At 35.0% G+C, this 18,090-nt stretch overlaps 1 protein-coding gene across 1 annotated transcript in view; it reads left to right on the top strand.

The window, feature by feature from the left end:
- RBM26 (RNA binding motif protein 26) overlaps window positions 1–1,470 on the top strand; it is a 53,807-nt gene extending 52,337 nt beyond the window's left edge. The window contains exon 22 of the mRNA XM_015851592.2: window positions 756–1,470. Coding sequence (XP_015707078.2) covers window positions 756–845 — 90 coding nt within the window. The 3' untranslated portion in view covers window positions 846–1,470. The remainder of the gene's footprint in view (window positions 1–755) is intronic.
- Window positions 1,471–18,090: the final 16,620 nt, after the last annotated feature.

Genomic DNA, 18,090 nt, shown 5'->3' on the forward strand with positions numbered 1-18,090 from the left:
TTCAACGATTCTTGGGAAATTATGTGTTTAAATATTGTATTCTTTGTGTGAGATTTGTGAGATACCTTTAGTAACCAGCCTGAATTTCAGTCTTAAATGTGTGCAATATCTCAGGTTTCTATATGCTTACAGTTGATTGTGCTGTTCATATGACTTTGTTTTATAGCTGATATTGTATAAACTTGAAGGCTTCCATCCTTTTTCCATGTGTAAATTCTGTAAATTCACCTAAAATCCTGAAGAGGCTTAGGACTGAAATGAAGAATTACCTTCATGGGGTGTTTTGTTGTTGTTTTTCGCGTGTGTGTGTGTGTAGGGGGGTAAAAGGGGTGTCTTGTTTAATGAGTTAGTTTAAGCTCATACTGAAAGATGCATAGTTAACATAAACTTGGGAAAGCTAACCTAAGTTTTCAGTGTAGCATCTTAAATTTCATCAGAATGTTAAAAATTGGGCATGAGGACATGCTTGAAGAATCAGAAGATCTGTTGAACTATAAGATCATTAAAAGAACTATAATGAACTATAAGGCTCATTAAAAGGAAAAAAAAAAAAAAAAAAAAAGCAGCTGCATTTACCAGTTATTAACTATATGTACATTTTGTACACACTGTATACTTTTTGAAAGCATTGCTGTTTACCTGTGAAAAATAACCTTGTATATTCTTTCTTAAAATTTTAAGGATCTGGATTGTATTTTGCCTTTCAATCTCTTACATTTTCTAACATAATTAAGCCTGTTGTTTATCTCTTGAAGTTTCAGGAAGAATCTTTGGTGGATGACTCTCTTCTTCAAGATGACGACGAGGAGGAGGAGGATAATGAATCTCGTTCATGGAGAAGATGATTCAACTGACCGACGACAGTGCTAGAACTGCACCTGTGTTGCATTAGTATTACCTAATGTACTTCTGCATCTTTGTATTAAAAGGGGTTTTGTGATGAAGTTGAATTCGGATATAGACTAAAAGGAAGCTGATCAGTTACACGTTTTGAGAGATTGATGTTTGAGTTACATTTCAGTAAATGATTGCTAAAGACATCATACTAGGAACATATGCAATGTTTTTATTACATAGTTCTACAGAAAGTTACAGAATTCTTTGGGTTCTTTGTAATTTACTGAATTGGTCAAGCACAAATGACCAGAAGTTGTTATAACATAGATAATTTTTGTTCTATTCCAGATACGGAATGAAAATTTGCATTTAAAATCTTTGTGAATGTTTTCAGAAATGAATAGATAACAATACTAAACTGAAGTCTCTAAAGTTATGTATTCATAATATTGCATAGTAGTATGCTTAGGCTTTACTATGTACTAGCCTTTTGTTGGATTTGTGTACGTATTTTACCTATGGGTTTTAATGATAAAGTGTATGACTGCTTTGCATATAAGTCCTTATGACTTTAAGATGTTAAAAAATAAATAAATGGAATGGTCTTCAAAAAAAAAGAAAAAAAAAAAAAAAGAAAAAAAAAAAAAAGCAATAACCAAAAAAGAGAAGGCAATGGTCCTTCATAATGAAAAAAGAAAGAAAAGAAAAGAAAAAAAAAAAAAAAAAGAGAAAAGACCATTTCAAATGGCAATCCCACCCCCATACTCACAAAAAGAGCTCTAATCACTTTCACATTAAAATAGTATTTGAATATAAAAGAAATATCTTGAAATAATGAAGTTTCATTTAACTCACAGATGTACTCTGTTGCATAAAAGGTTTCAAATGTCTTCTGAATTTTAAAGCTGCTTTAAGTCAAACTTTAAGTAGAATAATGATTCAACGGTAAGGAATTTAATATTTATCCTGCACTGTAGAACTGAGGAAGAAAACTTAATCTCACAAAAACACGTGCACTACTTGAATGTAGTTTAGGAAGACAAGAGTACGAGAAGTGGAATATTTGGTAGGTATGATTCTAAAAACTTTGATCACACACACTAATACATTTTTTTAATCTCTATTTCTGTAGTTCCATCATGTGATTTTTTTTGTAAGTAGAATTTGGCAGGTAGCAAATTCACGCTATAGTGTACTTCAGTTATGTGAAAATTACATACAGGAATCGTACACTGTAGAAATACTTAATTGGCTGCAAGAGGGCATTGTGTTGTGCAGGATCTGAAGCTTCTCCTTAGGAGGGGGAGCTCACTAGCTCTTTGCAGTAACAGACTTTCTTTTCCTTTTGGCAGCATTCTGCTGCTGCGTTTGCGAAAGAAAAAGCAAGCATTTGTTTACACTAGTTCTTTTTTATTTTCATCAAATGAAATCTTACCTGACAAAACGATACAGTATTTCAATCTATTGTCTTTGGTTCTTGTGTTTCTCTGTTTTGGAGGGGAGATGAGGCAGAGCTGCACGTTTCCCCCCCATCCCCCCTCTAGGAACAGAGGTAATTAGAAATAATATCCTAGAAAGAACAGGTCTCACTGTAGAGGTTTTGTTTCGTGCATTTTAGATGTTGGATAATTTTCTGAGGCTCTAATCCTGTTTCTTGTGATGTTCCTGTATGTATGCATATCCTCCTGCAGAAATATGCAATTAATTTTTTTTTTTTGTACAGACTAGTTTCACATTGAAATACCACACTTGACTGCCATGCTTGTTACAGTAAGTTCAAAAATCTTGCCTTAATGAACTGAATTTGAGGTTTCCTTTTACACTGAATTTAAGGCAAATAAAATAGTTCAAGAACTTTTTTTATACACTGAGCTCTTCCAGTTCACTGAGTTAAATACAAGCTTTTTTACTTTTCTTTGTTAATAATTTAGTGCATTTGAAGCCTGCCAGATTGTCAGTCCAGAAGGTGGAATTCTTTAGTATGTTCTCATGTAGAACAGGTACAGCATGGGAAACAACTATGCGTGCTACCTTAAAGTTGTTGTGTAGTGTGCTTTTTCTACTGCTCAATCATGGCTTTTCAGTGGCAGTAAATCTCAGCACAAGCTAATGAAAAGCACTTGTGTATACTTGATATGGGTGGTTATTGTGAAGCATCTGAAAATTTTTTATCATCTAATTTAAAAGTTACTATTTCATATTTGCTTGCTTTTTTTGAATTCAGCATGCTAACAGATCCATGCTAGGTTCATTTCTTAATAATTGCCTGCAGCCTGGTCTACCTGTAGGGGGAATATGTTTTCAACACCTTCCTTACCCAAACTTTCATCAGGGGAAGGTGTCAGGGGAAATACTTGCTATCACTTCTTTTATCTTCTGCTGTTATTTTAGGTCGTTTTGAATGATTGAAAACCACCTGGATCAGAACAGTTCGGTTTGCTGTCACTTAAAAAAACAAATCAAAATGTTTGTTTCAGTTAAAACTAATCTGTAATTGGATGCCATTCAGCATAAGGTAATGATGTTCTGATTGCAATCTAAATTGATGTCCTCCGTATTTCTATCAAATTGTTTTATTGATTTATTTTCTATTTTATTGTTTGTTTGTCTTTTTTGTTTTAACTTTGTTCTGGTATTCCTTACCTAGCTTTGCTCTTTCCTTTACTGCTACCTTAAACAACTTTCATAATTTCACTTCAGTCCAGTGAGATCTTTTATTAGGGTAGCATTCAGTGAGATTCCTTGTCATGTTATCCGGAGCTACATCTTTTGACTGAACAAACCAAACATCCTACTGATTTTCATTTCTTTCTTTTCTTAGTTGATCCTTCTGAGCGCATTCTTAAGTATGCCTCCATTATGCTTAGCTTAAATAGTTATGGTGTTTTTTTTAACAGTTCCTGCAAATGGATTTTCCTAGTCTGAAACACCAGGAACAGTCTACACCGGTTTTCCGAGAAAGCTTTTCCAAATTTCTTTGGATAATAAGGTAAACATTTAAGAAAGTATTTTCTTTTCCAGCTATGTGTTGAAGTACTTGATTAAGTTGTGTTCTGTTATGTAGTTAAATGGCAATATAGTAGTAAGCCACATTTGTTTAAATTACAGAAAATGTTAAGTAATGGGAGTCAGTAATTCAGAGTTACTGTCTATAAAGCAGTAAAACAGCAAGAATGCCTCTTTCAAGCATTACTTATTACCAGTGTTGTAGTTATTTTTCTCTTTTAACTCACTTATTTCAAATAGGAAAACCCATATGTTATTTCTTACCAGAACATGAAGGCAAATGACTGACTTGACAATGAAGTAATAGCAAGTCTATTTCTTAAACAGGAAAAGAATTCATTGAAAAGTATTAGTACTACTTTAGACATTTTAAATAGCCTTATTTTCCAAGCAGCTCTCTGAAAAGTCTCCCTTAACTATACAAGGACTCCAAAAATGCTATCCAGGTAACTCAGGTGTCTGATAGCAGTGCAGCACCGTTTACAATGACTGTTTTTCTTAGCTGTTGGATAGCTTTTAATATGTTTGTCTGAATTATTTACTTATTCAGATTCAGTGGACACAGTTCTAATTGTCAGATATCTCATAAACATTAAAAAAATGACCAAAAGTTGTGCAAGAAATTTGTTTCAAAGTAATTGTTTTGAATGGAAGCTTCTCATGTCCCCTATACTTTTTGTTAAATATGGAATTCTGAACAAGGAGGTCTCATTAAATACAAATGTGTGCAAAGGCACATTTGTTTCTTTTCTTTTCCAACTGACTTGGAACAGTGTTGTACCAATACACAAAGTAACATAAAGAAATCTAGACATTGAGTGACACATCACATTTTTTTATAACTTGGCAGTGTTCTAATGTTGCAACAGGAAGATGTTGTGATCAGATTTAATCTTATACTGCCCAGATTTTATTTCAGTTTATAAGTTTCAATTAACAAAAGCATAAAAACTGAAACAAATAACAGAAATCTGAGATTTTATTGGGAAAAAAAAAAAAAACAGGTTAATTATGGAAGTGAATAGTACTGATGGTTCTTTATCATTTTTTCCAAAGATAAAGAGCAGTTTCTTACTGCTCTAGAATACAACACTCAGTTCCTTTCCAATAAATATATGAAAAACTTGTCATTCGTGATCAGCATTTCCTAAAGAAAAAAATAAGTCTGTTTTTCTATTGAGGCAGTGTAGTTGTAAATTAATTCTTGGTGAAAATGAACTGCTGGTTTCTGTGGACTCGTGTAGACCTTTACAAATCCCCCAGTGTCTTTGTCGCACAGTTGTCTAAATACTGTTTTATAAATAATAATTTTCATTTTTTTATATTAAACTATTTGCATGTGTCATTCCGAACTTCTTTGAATCTGTAGGCATCAGAAATAGATGCAACAGAAATAGACTCTACTGATTTTAGTCTTTATTGGAATTCTCTTTAGATCTACGTGGACTGCTAATTTCTCCACAGGGAGGTGGTAGAGTTGCCATCCCTGGATGTGTTTAAGAGCCGTTTGGATGTGGTGCTCAGGGATATGATTTAGCAGAGGGTTGTTTGAGTTTAGGGTACTATGGTTAGGCTGTGGTTGGACTTGATGATCTTCAAGGTCTTTTCCAACCTGAGTAATTCTATGATTTTATGATTCTAATGATTGGGATTTCAAGAACATACTATTACACAAGGACTTATTCTTTTAATTTTTTTTTAATAGATCATTAGTTGAAAATTCCTTCTATATGTGTTATTGCTAAAGTTTACCTGGTTGTTGCTTTTCTTTACTCACTTGAGTAAAGATTAATTTCCTTCTCATTTTAAGCTTGAAATGCTGAGACCAATTCTGTATTTGAAAATGAACTAATCTGACTCTTCTTAATAGTGTTTTTGAGATTGAAAACTTGAATCCTAGGATCACCCTTGGAATCTCTGTTAATTCAGATTCTCGCCCTTCTCTGGCAATGACTGCAATATTCCGTTCAAGAAATCTGTCTATGCTAGTCAGTGAACAGGATTTTAGTATTTCTCAGAAAATGGCAGAGAAATTGTGGGGCACGTACACTTCAAAAGTCAGTTTTCTGATAAATGTCTACAGTAGTTGTACTTTTTGTTTGTTTGTTTCTATTTATTTGTTAGCTTTTATTTTGACCTTTTGGATGCAGAGAGAGTAATACCATCTGGAAGTTTAGCAACACCCAATCATTTAATACCTATATTTTTTTTAGCTGTTTTTCTAATTTAATGGTTATTTTCTATGTAGTGGTTTCACTTAAGATTTTGGGTAATAATTTGGGTGAATACTTAAAAAGCAGATCTTTTTTATATCTTTTAGCATAAACCTTTCATAAAAAAAGGAAGGAAGGAAGGAAGGAAGGAAGGAAGGAAGGAAGCAAACTATTATTTGCAATTCCTCCTGACAAGCTATGGAGATTATTTGAAATAAAAAACATATATATCTATGGGCCTCCAAACTTGAACTGTGCAGATGACCATTTCGTAATGAAATAAATTTCATTAAGATTTATGACTGCTGATTAGGCTTCCTTGCTCTTTTAAATGCGAGGGAACCAAAACGAACCGCTAACTTCTCTAAAATGTTTTCCTAATGATCTGCAGCTATGCGGAAGATTTTTCTGCTCTTAGGCATACTAAGTCTTTTCTCCATACAATAATTTGCTCTCTAGGGAATGAAAAAAGTTTCTTGGATTTTAAAGGTCATAATTTATTCTTCATCTCACACAGAATGTTGTGCAGTGAAGATGTTTACATGAAAATGTTTCCTCTTTGTAGGGAAAACAAAGACTTCACAAATACGTACGTTCGTCTATGTGTGTAAAAATCCCTGTCCTTCTGTCAAAATCACATGCGTGTTGCTAATGCAGGTACGTAAGTGAGATCTATAGAGTAAACAAATGCCTTTAGGGTGCAAGAAATTGCATTTTACGGAGCTTCTCAATGCTGTAGATCTGGTGAATAAAAGCTGAGAGGATTGTCCATTCCCTCAAAGTACTTTGCTTTTAACATGAAGAAATATTCTTGATCACAATTGCAGACTGTCCTTTCGCTGCTTAAACAAGGACAGTTCTGACTGTTTTCATTTCATTGATATAGGGCTGCATTTTCTCTTCTGAATGCTAGAGGGCACTATGACTACACCAGTGAAACTGACAATAACTGGAAGTAATTTGCTCCCATTTCAGTATTTCAGTAATATTTTTCTTGTTTCACTTCTCATGCTAATATTTGCATTTCTTGCAGAAACCTGTGTACATCCTTACCATGTCAGCAGAAATTCTGTTTGTGTGAACTGAAACAAGGTATCTCTCCTTGGATTTTGGTATCAATGATAAAACATGACTCCAGGTGCTTAAATCTTCATAAAACAAAGGCATGTTTCTGTGTTACAAGAGGGATATATTCACCTGCTTTTCTGCTCTGGGAGTTGAATTAGCGTTTCATAGATTGCAGGTGAAGTTATAGAAAACTTTATGTAGCTCCATCTTGCTTGTCAAAGCATTACATAAAAATCTTTTGTGTTTATACTCTGGAGTAAGGCATATAAAGTAAACAGCGTTTAATTGTTGGAAAGGAGCAAGGTGGGGCAGATGTTGTTATCTTTTGTGTAAAATTCAAAAGAAATTATCAGTTTAACACAATGTGAAGTAATTTCACCAGTGCAGCCAGTTATCTTTCTTTCATAGCAGCCTTATACTAAATACATCAAGGAATTACTATGGTAACTTCACCAATTGGTGGATTATAACTACACAAAGCAATTTTTAATGACAATTTGAAATTCTTGTTCATTCTGATGGTTATTTATCTTGTATTGTCATGCATGTGTGAATTGGGAAGCTACATGTTTGCATCTCTACACCTGGAATTCTTAATGTGCATCGTTAGTGTACATAGATCTTGTTTAGACCGACAACATGTAAGGGTGTACATTTGAATTCTTGTGTGGTGTTTCCTATCCCTTGCAGTTATGCATGCAGTATCAGAGAGAAGAGTTTCCAACTAAAGTTATTGCCATCTCTCAAATGATTACAGTGATGAGAAATGTCTGTGCTTCAAAACTTTGCTTCCGTTCTCTATTCCACTGATTGAATGGGATAGATATAGAAACAATAACTACTTGTCTATTGGAACACCTTTAAAATCAGTTAATCCTTTAACAGATAAAGTAGAAAACTACTTTTACTGCAATACCCAGGAGTATTTTATTCAGTAAGTTTCAGAAGAAAAAAAAATCTATTTATGTTTTTAATTCCAAGTCAATAATTGGTGAATATTTGTTTACAGCAGTCAAGCATCTGATCCCTGGCAGTTCTACAGGCTACTTTGTGGTCAGTGTTCAAAACTCTTGGAAGCTGAAGGAGGCACATTCTCTGGTTTTAGAGATCGGATTTTTTCATTCCCATAGCCAACATCCTGCTTGTACGTTGTGTACTTATATTTGCCACTGTGATGTAGCCAGATTTGGTGTATTGATGAAAAATGTGAGATTAAGTAGGAAAGAGCTTTTATGCTAGAAGAAGCTGAGAGCTGGTTAACACATGATCTGCTGGTCAGAAGACTTTGTTCCTGGCCTGAATGATAAAAATATTTTTCTGTGAGAAATTATGTAAGGGTAACAGTGAAACTGAATTTTTTGTTGTTGGTGGTCTTATACAGTGGAAAATCACAGTGCGTAACTCGCCATTACATTTTGTTAATGTGTAATAGGTCAGTGCTGTTCCATTTTTCTTTGCTAAAATTATGTTTTGGTAACATTAATATTAAAATCACCAAGAAATATTAGATTGTTTCTGGATTGAATATCTGTAAGCACCCTTTCAAATGGTTTTCAAGTAAGTGCTGTTTCTTTTCTCATCCTTATTTACTTTAATGCTACTTTAATGTAGGGAAAATACTGGTATGTTTACTCTTGTATTGGCCTTTCGTTTCAGGATTACTAATTCCTTCATGTTTACTAAACACTGAATAGTTTGAAGATTGCTTATGAGGAAAATACCAAAGTAACAACTTCATATTAGTGGGATAAATCCTAGAAACTAGAACCTAAAATAATAAAAGATTAACCAGTAGCATTTGCTACGTGGCCATTTTTAAGACGATAGTATATCATGCTACAGTACTATCCGTAGATAAGCTTTTGTTAAACTTTTAAAATAATTTGAGTAGATAATTACTAGTGTTTTAGTAGTCTAAGGCAGGATTGATGGTATCTTGAGTGGCTATAGCAGTTACTAAAGTTCACATTTTATGGCCTCCTTAAAAATATTAATTTAGAAGCTTATGAATTACTCTCTGGAGTCACCCTGAATTAACAAATACTGAGCTATCTTTTACCTTTCGAATCTTTTTGTTAAGTAATTTCTACCCACTACCGGTTTTTATAGTGTTTTTCAAAAGCTCATTTTTTAGGTAGAGCAGGAATAACTCTTTCATGGTCAGAACTAAGTTGCACAGAACATTCTCTTTAATACTAATGTAAATCAAGAAGGGAGTGGCTGGCCACTCCTGCCTGTCCTTTGTGCCCGACGGGTATCTGTGTGATAATATAGTGATTGAGAAGCTGAGCTGAGTTACTTCCATTGCAAAAAAAATGGCACCACAGTGCTGCCTGCTTTTGTATGTGTTTTGGTTCAATTCTTTTATCTCTTCCCCCTTATCCAGGATAAAATATTTAATAAAGCTTTTAACAAGCAACATGTGGAATTGAAGATCAGAAGAGTAATTGCTGAGAAGGGCAATTGAGAACATCACACTCGCACAGGCTCCTTAAAAATGTGAAACAATGCTGTGATTCAACAATGACCTCCTAAATTGAAAGCTGCATGGCCCTGCGTAAGAGCTGACCTTCTTCACCCAGCTGGAAGTCAGTAAAAAGTAACCTTCATAGCCTTATGAGCAGAGATATTGAGGTGGTAGCTCTGCTTCCTTTCTGTGGTGGGGAAGGTGTTTTCTTAAATGGATTAAGGATTGCTTCCAGAGGTGATGTGAGAAACCTTGGAAGAGTTTTGTCAGATGTTTTATATTTTGTAGTAGTTTTGTGTTAATGGCTCTGTGACTTGTGTCATTACTGTGCTAATGCAGTAGCAGCACCTACTTATGAGCTGCTTCCTCCTTCCAGACACCACTGTGCTATGGAAAGCCGAGCTGAAGGAATGAGCTGCAGTGCCTGCACTTTTCTTCCTAGGAGAACTCAGGTTTGCCAGCTGGGTAAAACTGCCCTGAGGCTAAGCTGCAGCAGGAAGACATCATTTCCACTAATGGATCTGTGTAGACAGGCTAAGCCATTGGAAGGGAACTTAGGCAATTCTGATGGCATTTAGAGATTTGAGCCAGGCAGGGAGTCAAGCCAGGTGGGAAGATCTGAGTAAGTATAAGGAGGTAGCATGATGTGTAGGACTTGTGATTAGGTTAGACAGCATCAGGGCTGATTTTGTCAGAGTTTATTGGGTCTGAGTGAAATAAACTACCGATGTTAAATAGCTAGATGGAGGTACTGAGATGGAAGCTGAGATTTCAAGTTCCAAAGCAGGCCAAACAACTGGTTATGAACATGTTTCCATTCCTGTTGTTCACCTGTTGTCTTGTCATGTGCGTGAGGGAGCCCTATTTGTTGCAGAAGAAAACTCTTGAGATAAAACATTTGGAAAATACTACGAAACCCGCAAAATGGCACAAAGAAATACTGTTTTTCTGTGCTGTGATTTCACAGAGGCTTCCAGCTGTAGCTTTAATAGAGCATTCAAGGTACCTTTCCTCTTGAGTATCTCAGGAGTCTCTAAATTTGTTGTTTGTTATGAACCCCTGTGCAGTATGTTGTATAGTCAGTCAGTTGCTGTTTTGAAAGATTAGCAAACCCATTTGTTCAAGTTAGATCAGTTAGCCTTAATAAGCCAAGAAATAGATCTCTGCTGTTATTTAAACTGTTTAATCCAGTTGTCTTTGACAAATTTGGGAAACAGTTACACGAGCAGCTTAACAGGCAGATCGTAATTTCAGGTGAGGAAATGAATGATGATGTAGTATAGGAGTACAGGGTCCTGTTTGGTCACAGTTACTGCAGAATGAGCTCGAAGGTATGAGTCTCACCTTTTAAAATTTCATTAATAGGAGCGTGTGTCAATTGAACTTTAAGAATTGAACACTTTTGCTGTGCAGAGCATTTCTTTGGCTGACACCTTTTAGATATCTGTCCAGCTGTCCAAAGAATCAATGGTTCTGTCTTGCCCTTCCTCTCTGAAAGATTGGCAAGTGATCTGAACACTTTGATGATTTAGGAGCCCTATCAAGTATTGTCTTATCTGCAAAAAGGTGTGTGTTCTTCAATAGCTGCTTTCTAAAAACAGGTAAACTAAAAACATTCAAAATGAAAAAACAATGAAAATAGTATTATGAAAGGTAGACTGTAATCTTTTTTGGAATTCAAAAATACAGTGAAAAGTAGTTGCCTATTTCTATCTTCATGAATTCACTGATTAGCTTACAGATCTCAAGTCTTGCAGCAACGCAAGCACAAATCTATACAGTGTACTAAAATGTCGTATATAGTGTTTTTTGCTAGAGTATGTGTTCACTTTTGAAGAACTCGACAGTTTATTTCCCCCCAATTTTGAATATAATGGACTGTTTGTATTTCAACTGTAAGATTTTTGTGGATTTTCTTTCATAAGTATATAAGGTTTCTACCAATTCTTAATCTCATGAGACCATCAGGTGTTTTACATTTTCATTAAATCCAGGAGCTACCACAGTCTATAAATTTCTGATAACTATTTGCTGCTCATTTGTATGCTAGGACCAGCAAAAGGAATCTTCTTTAAAACAACTCTGTTTTTTTTTAAATCCACAAAAATCCTAAAGTTGAAATACAAATAGGCCACTGTATACAAAATTTCCTATTATTTGTAAGGATTGGATGTCTCTAGAACTATCAAGTATTGTCAGTAATCTATCTTAAAAATTAACCCAGCACAAATGCAAATTGCCTCATATGACGCAAGAGGGATATTTTGACTATTTGACATGTTAAATGGTTCTTAGGGCAACCTGGTCTAGTGGAAGTTATCTCTGGCAGGAAGGTAGGAGCTGGCCGTTCTTTAAGGTCCCTTCCAAGCTAAACTATTCCACAATTCTGTGCTTAAAGGAGCAAGCTGTGAAATTTCTCTGGCAAACCTATCTAGTGAATTGGAGTTTCTGACAAACAAGAAGGTATGCACAAATAAGTTGTCCTGTGCAAGTATGCTTTTGAGTACAGTTTACCATCTTAATTACTATACCTTCTGCAGCAGAATAGTGTGACTGCATATTGCACATATATCTAGAAAGTATTTCCCGTGTTTATACGTGTATTTCATGAGCTAATGCTTTAATTGCTTTATCAACTTTTTGGGTTTCCCACACAGGCAGAAAGCTGCTGTAGTGAGTTTTGTAGTCAGGTGGCAGTGCATAAGCAATCATGAGAAGTAGATTTTGTAACTTTTGTATTCTACTAGGCAACAAGCATCTTAGATTTAGTGAGATTGTAAGTGTGCTTATTTACTGGTAGAAGCTGGTGGTTTCTTCCCCCTCTCTTTTTAAATTTGAGGATAAAGTATAATTTATGTTCTGTTATCGTCTTCAAGAAGTTCTAAATCACTTCATGAGGCTTTCAGCAGGGCTTATGTCATTTATCCATCAGCACTCAGTCCATTTAATCCAGGCCTCTCAGCTGTACAGACCTAGCTCCTGTTGTGAGTGATCGGCCTGCTTGAGTGCTCCCAGCTTCTCCTGTCACATCACATTTGCATAAAAGAGGACAGATAACCAAATTTGAGCACACAAATGAAAATGCTAAGCGCCAAACCTGTCACAGTTGTTGTTCAACTAATTGTGAAAAATTTGATTTGCTGGCTTTTCACCGTTTATCATGTGGACCCCCTTCTCAAATTTGCGTTGGCTTCTGCTTCTGTACATGTAGCTTTTAAACTCTCTTCACAAGCAGCCCGCCCTGGGGATTACTTACCTCTCCTACCAGCTTTTAATGTTGGCTCATCTACTTGACTAAATTAGGCCACCATGGCAAACAAACACATAATTAAAAACCTGGGAAAGACAACTGCAGTTGCACTTCTTAAATTGATTTTGCAGTCTATAACTGGTATATGCCTCTGCCTTTCGCCATTTTATCCTGTCCTCTATACCCTGAAAATGCCTTTGCTTTTGATTACATGCAGGAGGAATTTGTTATTTCAAGATGAAGACTTTAAGATTTCCTTCTCCAGAGGTGAATAATAAATAAAAACGCATTCTTATTTCTTTTGTGGCAGCCTGTTACAGAGGTTCTCTATTCATTTGGATTTAATACCTGTTTTTGAACTGCATGAAAGCTCACAGTTGAGGTACTGTGCAAATTACTGTGATTTTTTAAAACTTTGGTTTTTTGAGTTAGCGTTCAAAATGTGCTTGTAACTGCTATCAAGCTTCTATTTCTAATCACCTTTTCTTAACTCACCTGTAATTTACATTCTTGTAGTGTATATCAAAAGTTCACCAATTAAAACAGTTGAATGTCTTGTTGCTTTTGCTGAGAGGAGGTTCGGCCTCACCATTATCTATGCAAAAAAGCTATTAAAAATAAAAAATGCAATAAAAAATAAGTCCACTTACATATTATACACATATATACACATACACTGACCTTCCTGTCAGGTGCAGTTCACTGGTAGCAGCAATAGTCACAAGGCATAATCCCTTTCAGAAACTGACAGAGGCCTCTCTTAAAATGCAAGACATTTTCATCTGTCTCTCTCATACAATTGTGAGAACAATACATGTGTGTTTTCTGATGATCAGGAACTATGTTTTTTGTAGGCTAACCTGATTTACAACCCAGTAAACTAAAATTAACTACCCAATGTTTTAAATAGCTTTTCTCCATTCAGTATGTGAATCCTTGATAGGTTAAAAAACAGCTGTCATATATCACTACAAGCTTCATTTTACTAGACTAAGCAGGCTAAACTGTTAAAGGTCTTTGATGGACAGAGTCTGATGTATTTAACAGCAGTGATTTAAGTTCACAGCTCAGTGTTTTGGAGATCAGTGCCCTTCTTCACTGTTCTGTTCTTTTTTTTTTCCCCTCATTTTTTACTGCCAAATTCTAATGTCCTTAAAAATGCAGCTGGAGAAATAATTCACACAATACTGTATGCTCAATACATTTTGCTTGTACACTACCTCATGTCCTTTCTTCTTAACAGCTTTCAAATGTTGAGTTCTGCCCTTTTCCTTGAATTTATTAATGAATTACATTATATATATTTGTGTGCATATATATATATATGTATGTATGTATGTATAAAATATATAATATCTGCAAAATAAGGTTTTTGGAACAGATTAAGACAAAGGTGTTTGAATGAGATGTGTTTGTTAATATGTCAGGCTCACAACATCAAAATGAAAAGCAACAGAAATTCAAGAAATTACTTTCAGCCAACAAAGGAACTTCATTCTCAACTTGACAAATTTACAACCAGATTGCTAGTAGATTTGATTCTGAACATCAGTGAGGTGGCAGCTCTTGGAACCTCTGTAGGAATCTCAGACCAAAGAGCTGGCTTTCATATTTCCAGGACATTGTCACAACTTGGAGAGTATCAAAATACACTTTTAACTAGTCTCCAATTAACTAACACCCAAGTTGTCCCAGTTTCAAAATACAGCCTTATAGTTGAAGTATCCTGAGATATGTTGGTGGTCAAAGAGGCTGAAGGTTTATCTATGTATTAAAGAAAGTGCTTGTTTTGAAACTTATTCATATTAAAAGAATTATAATAATTCCATAGTTACCACATTATCAAACTGTGGGATTAATACTGATTGATAAACTGTTGTTTCTGCTTTCTCCATAATGATTTGATCTGGAAATCTCATAGATATGTTAAAGCCAATATTGCTGAATTAAATGTTTAGACTTATGTACCATATTGGTCTTAGGAAGATCTGTGCATACAGATAAAAGAAGTTACCATCTACATTTGTTTTTTTTTTCCCCTCTGATTCCACAAGAATAGATGATGAAAATTTCTTGTTTTGTTTCTAATTTAATGATACTGAAACATGGAAACTCTGTTATTAAGTTCTAGAATCTGACAATTCATTGGTGTAAATGCCTGATTTATATAAAGGTGTGATTTATAAACTCAGAAAATACATTGCTAAATTTCTTCTGCTAAAGTTCTGTATCCTTCAATATCCTTACCCATAAAATGTTTTGCTAGGCAAGTCAGAGAAACACAACAGAGCAAGGGCAGGAAATCTGTTTAAAATGTTCAACAACTATTAATAGAAAATGTTCTGTCATATTCCCTCAGCTCTCATAAAATGTACACTTTCCATTTATCTTTCAACTAGATATCTATTGATGTTTGATTAAAAACAATCTCCCCTGCTTCTGTAAGTACCTTCATGTAATTCACGGGGATTTTCTCATTTTCCCAGGTCTGCTTGAGTAAATAAAGATTTCTCCTTGGCTCAGTCTCTTAGGTTTGATGTTAGAATAAACAAACTCCTATTAAGGTGCTTTTTGTTTTGCTTTAGATTGCAACTAACTTCATCAGCTTGTAACAGAGACAACTGTTCCATCCATCCCTACATATTCTATTACACAAAGCTGACAGTGCTTTTCACAAGTTTAGATCTCGGTTACAGCTAAACGCAAATGACTATGCACACACACAGAAAGGATTAGCAGGTTCCACATATCTCCATGGTCTGTAAGTATGTTAAGTGGCCCGTTATTTATTTTTTTTCTACAAAGAAAAATTATTTACTTTTTAGGGGTAAAATGTGTGGTGTTACCCACTGTCTTACCATACAGGCGCACATAAGGTTCCTTTCCTCCCTGTCTGCTGTTTAATATGGAAACTCGTGCTGAGAATATTCTTAAACTATACATATAACCTCTGGAAATTCACAGATCGTAAGATCAAATGGGACTGTTACCATCGTCCTTCCTGACCTGAGGTGTAGTGCAAGCTATAGGGTTTTATAGCAGTATTTGTCATTTCATATGCATTAGATTCCTATTCACAGAATATACATAATATTATGATGGCAGAGTACACTGCTCTGAAATTGTGCTAGGTAACTTTACTACCGTAATTACTGCAGTGGCACTTCCAGCACCCTCTGTTGATGCATATTGGTGTTAACAGAATTCTAACAATTTCAAATAATTAGCTAAAAAAATTCTGCAATTTCTAGTGTATCAGAGAACCAGAAAATGATCTCATCTTTTTCTATGAGTTACTAATAAGACGCACTACTTCAAGCAGCCCTAAAGGTCCCAGTCAAACCCAACCGTTTGTTTTTCGCTGCTCAGAATGTAGAAAAAGATAACATGCCTGATTTTTAAAAAGGAAATTCTAAATATTGCCCATGTTTGTATTTGCTGCTGGGAGGGGAGCAAATAAAAGGATAATTAGCATTTCTGCTGATCATTGGTTAAAATGATTTAACCCACCTTTTAGCGAAGAAATACAGATCTTTGAAGTAATTACATCATTTTGTTAAATGCAAAGAATGGTGTGATAAAACAGCATGGATATTTTTTGATCAAAGATGTTTATCTGTTCATTTGAAGAGGTTTTAAATGCAATCTTGTTAGAATCGCCAATGTCATTTGGATCAGTTTGTTCTTCACCCAGTCTTCTCTAAATTATACACATTTAAATATGTGCTTGCTTGAACAGATATGCCTGGAGAAAAGCAGACAGGAAGCTGAATGTGCCGCTCAATGGAAACTTTCAGGAATTCATTGTCAGTAAAACAGCTTGATTGTGTCAAATCTGAAATGCTTTGCTCAAAAAATCTTCCTGACGTTCAGGTGCTTTGACAAACTTGTGCAATGAGTGAAGGAGGAGGCTTACGCCTCAACATTCATTCATATTTTGATCCGCTCACTGGTAAATTTTCTCAAAGCCTGGACAATGACAGAAATCAGATTTTAAGAAAAAAAAGGTCAGTTTCAAAGCAGTTTTTAAAGATATTTTGATGGGGGTAGAGAGAGCAAGGATGAAGAGACTAATTACCCAGTTTTTCTTGGCCTTTCTCTCACACGCAGATGTATTCCGTACAAACCCCTGTTTTGATGTATTAATTAATCCCAGTCTTTTGATTTCTGCAAAAAGAAGGTTAGCAAATGTAACAGTGTTCGAGAGTTTCTTTATTGTAAAAGACACATAATTTCAAGCATTTAATAAGGTAGATTTATTCTGGGTAGTTTAGTTTCCACATTCACTCAAACAGCCCTCCCCAAAGACAACATTAAAAATGTGATTAGTTAGCTGCCATCAATAACACAAAATAGGAAAACACTCTCTGAAGGGACAGCTTTGTGGAGGGCACTGCACAGTGTGTAGTAAAAATATATGGCCTAATAAGTTTACATTTGCAGGCTCATTTGTTAAAACTCTTGAATTTCTAATTTGTGTCGGAAAGATAAATGGATGGGGCCTCAGTAAAGTGTGAGATTAATACTGATGGATGGGGATTCAGATTTTTGCTAGCCTCTTACTTCTGTATAACCCAGTAGGCAGTTTATGGGGAAAACCAAATGTAAATAAAAAAAAGAGGACATTATTTACCTTGATCAAGGCCAATTACTTGCTATATTGATATTTTCAACTTTATAGTTTAGATGGAAATTAACCTTATCTAATTATTGTTTAATGTATTTTGGTAATCAAGCCCTTACAAAGTGTAATTAGATACTAAAAGGACAGGCACCCAATGATTACTTTGAAACGCTGCTAATAGCCAAAAGTAGAAATGGAGGCTGCTGGAACCTCTAGGGCTATAGGATGGTAGAATATTAAGAAAACATATTATATAATTAAAAAATGCCTTTATACCTGAGTCAACATACTCTAATACAAGGAAAATAAGCTGAGGTTCATACAAATACTAAAGTAAATTGGATTTACACATACATGTTGTACAGGAGTAGGCAGTATAGATGACAGTGAAAGTTCTTACCTGCTTGAAGGTGCCTTTGAACTTGGTTGAATACCGACTTAGAGAAAGCAGTTCTTATGTTCCTGTGTTCTAAGAATGTTGCCAGATATCTTTTCAAAATAAGATGTGAATGTAAACATGTCAGAAGGAAAGGCATTAGTGAAGGAATACAAGAAAAGGGACACTTCAACATAAAAACAAAACAAAACAAAGGTCGCTATTTCTACTCTTCTGTATGTATCATAC

The sequence above is a fragment of the Coturnix japonica genome, chromosome 1 (genome assembly GCF_001577835.2).
Source record: "Coturnix japonica isolate 7356 chromosome 1, Coturnix japonica 2.1, whole genome shotgun sequence".
Classification (NCBI taxonomy): Eukaryota; Metazoa; Chordata; class Aves; order Galliformes; family Phasianidae; genus Coturnix; species Coturnix japonica.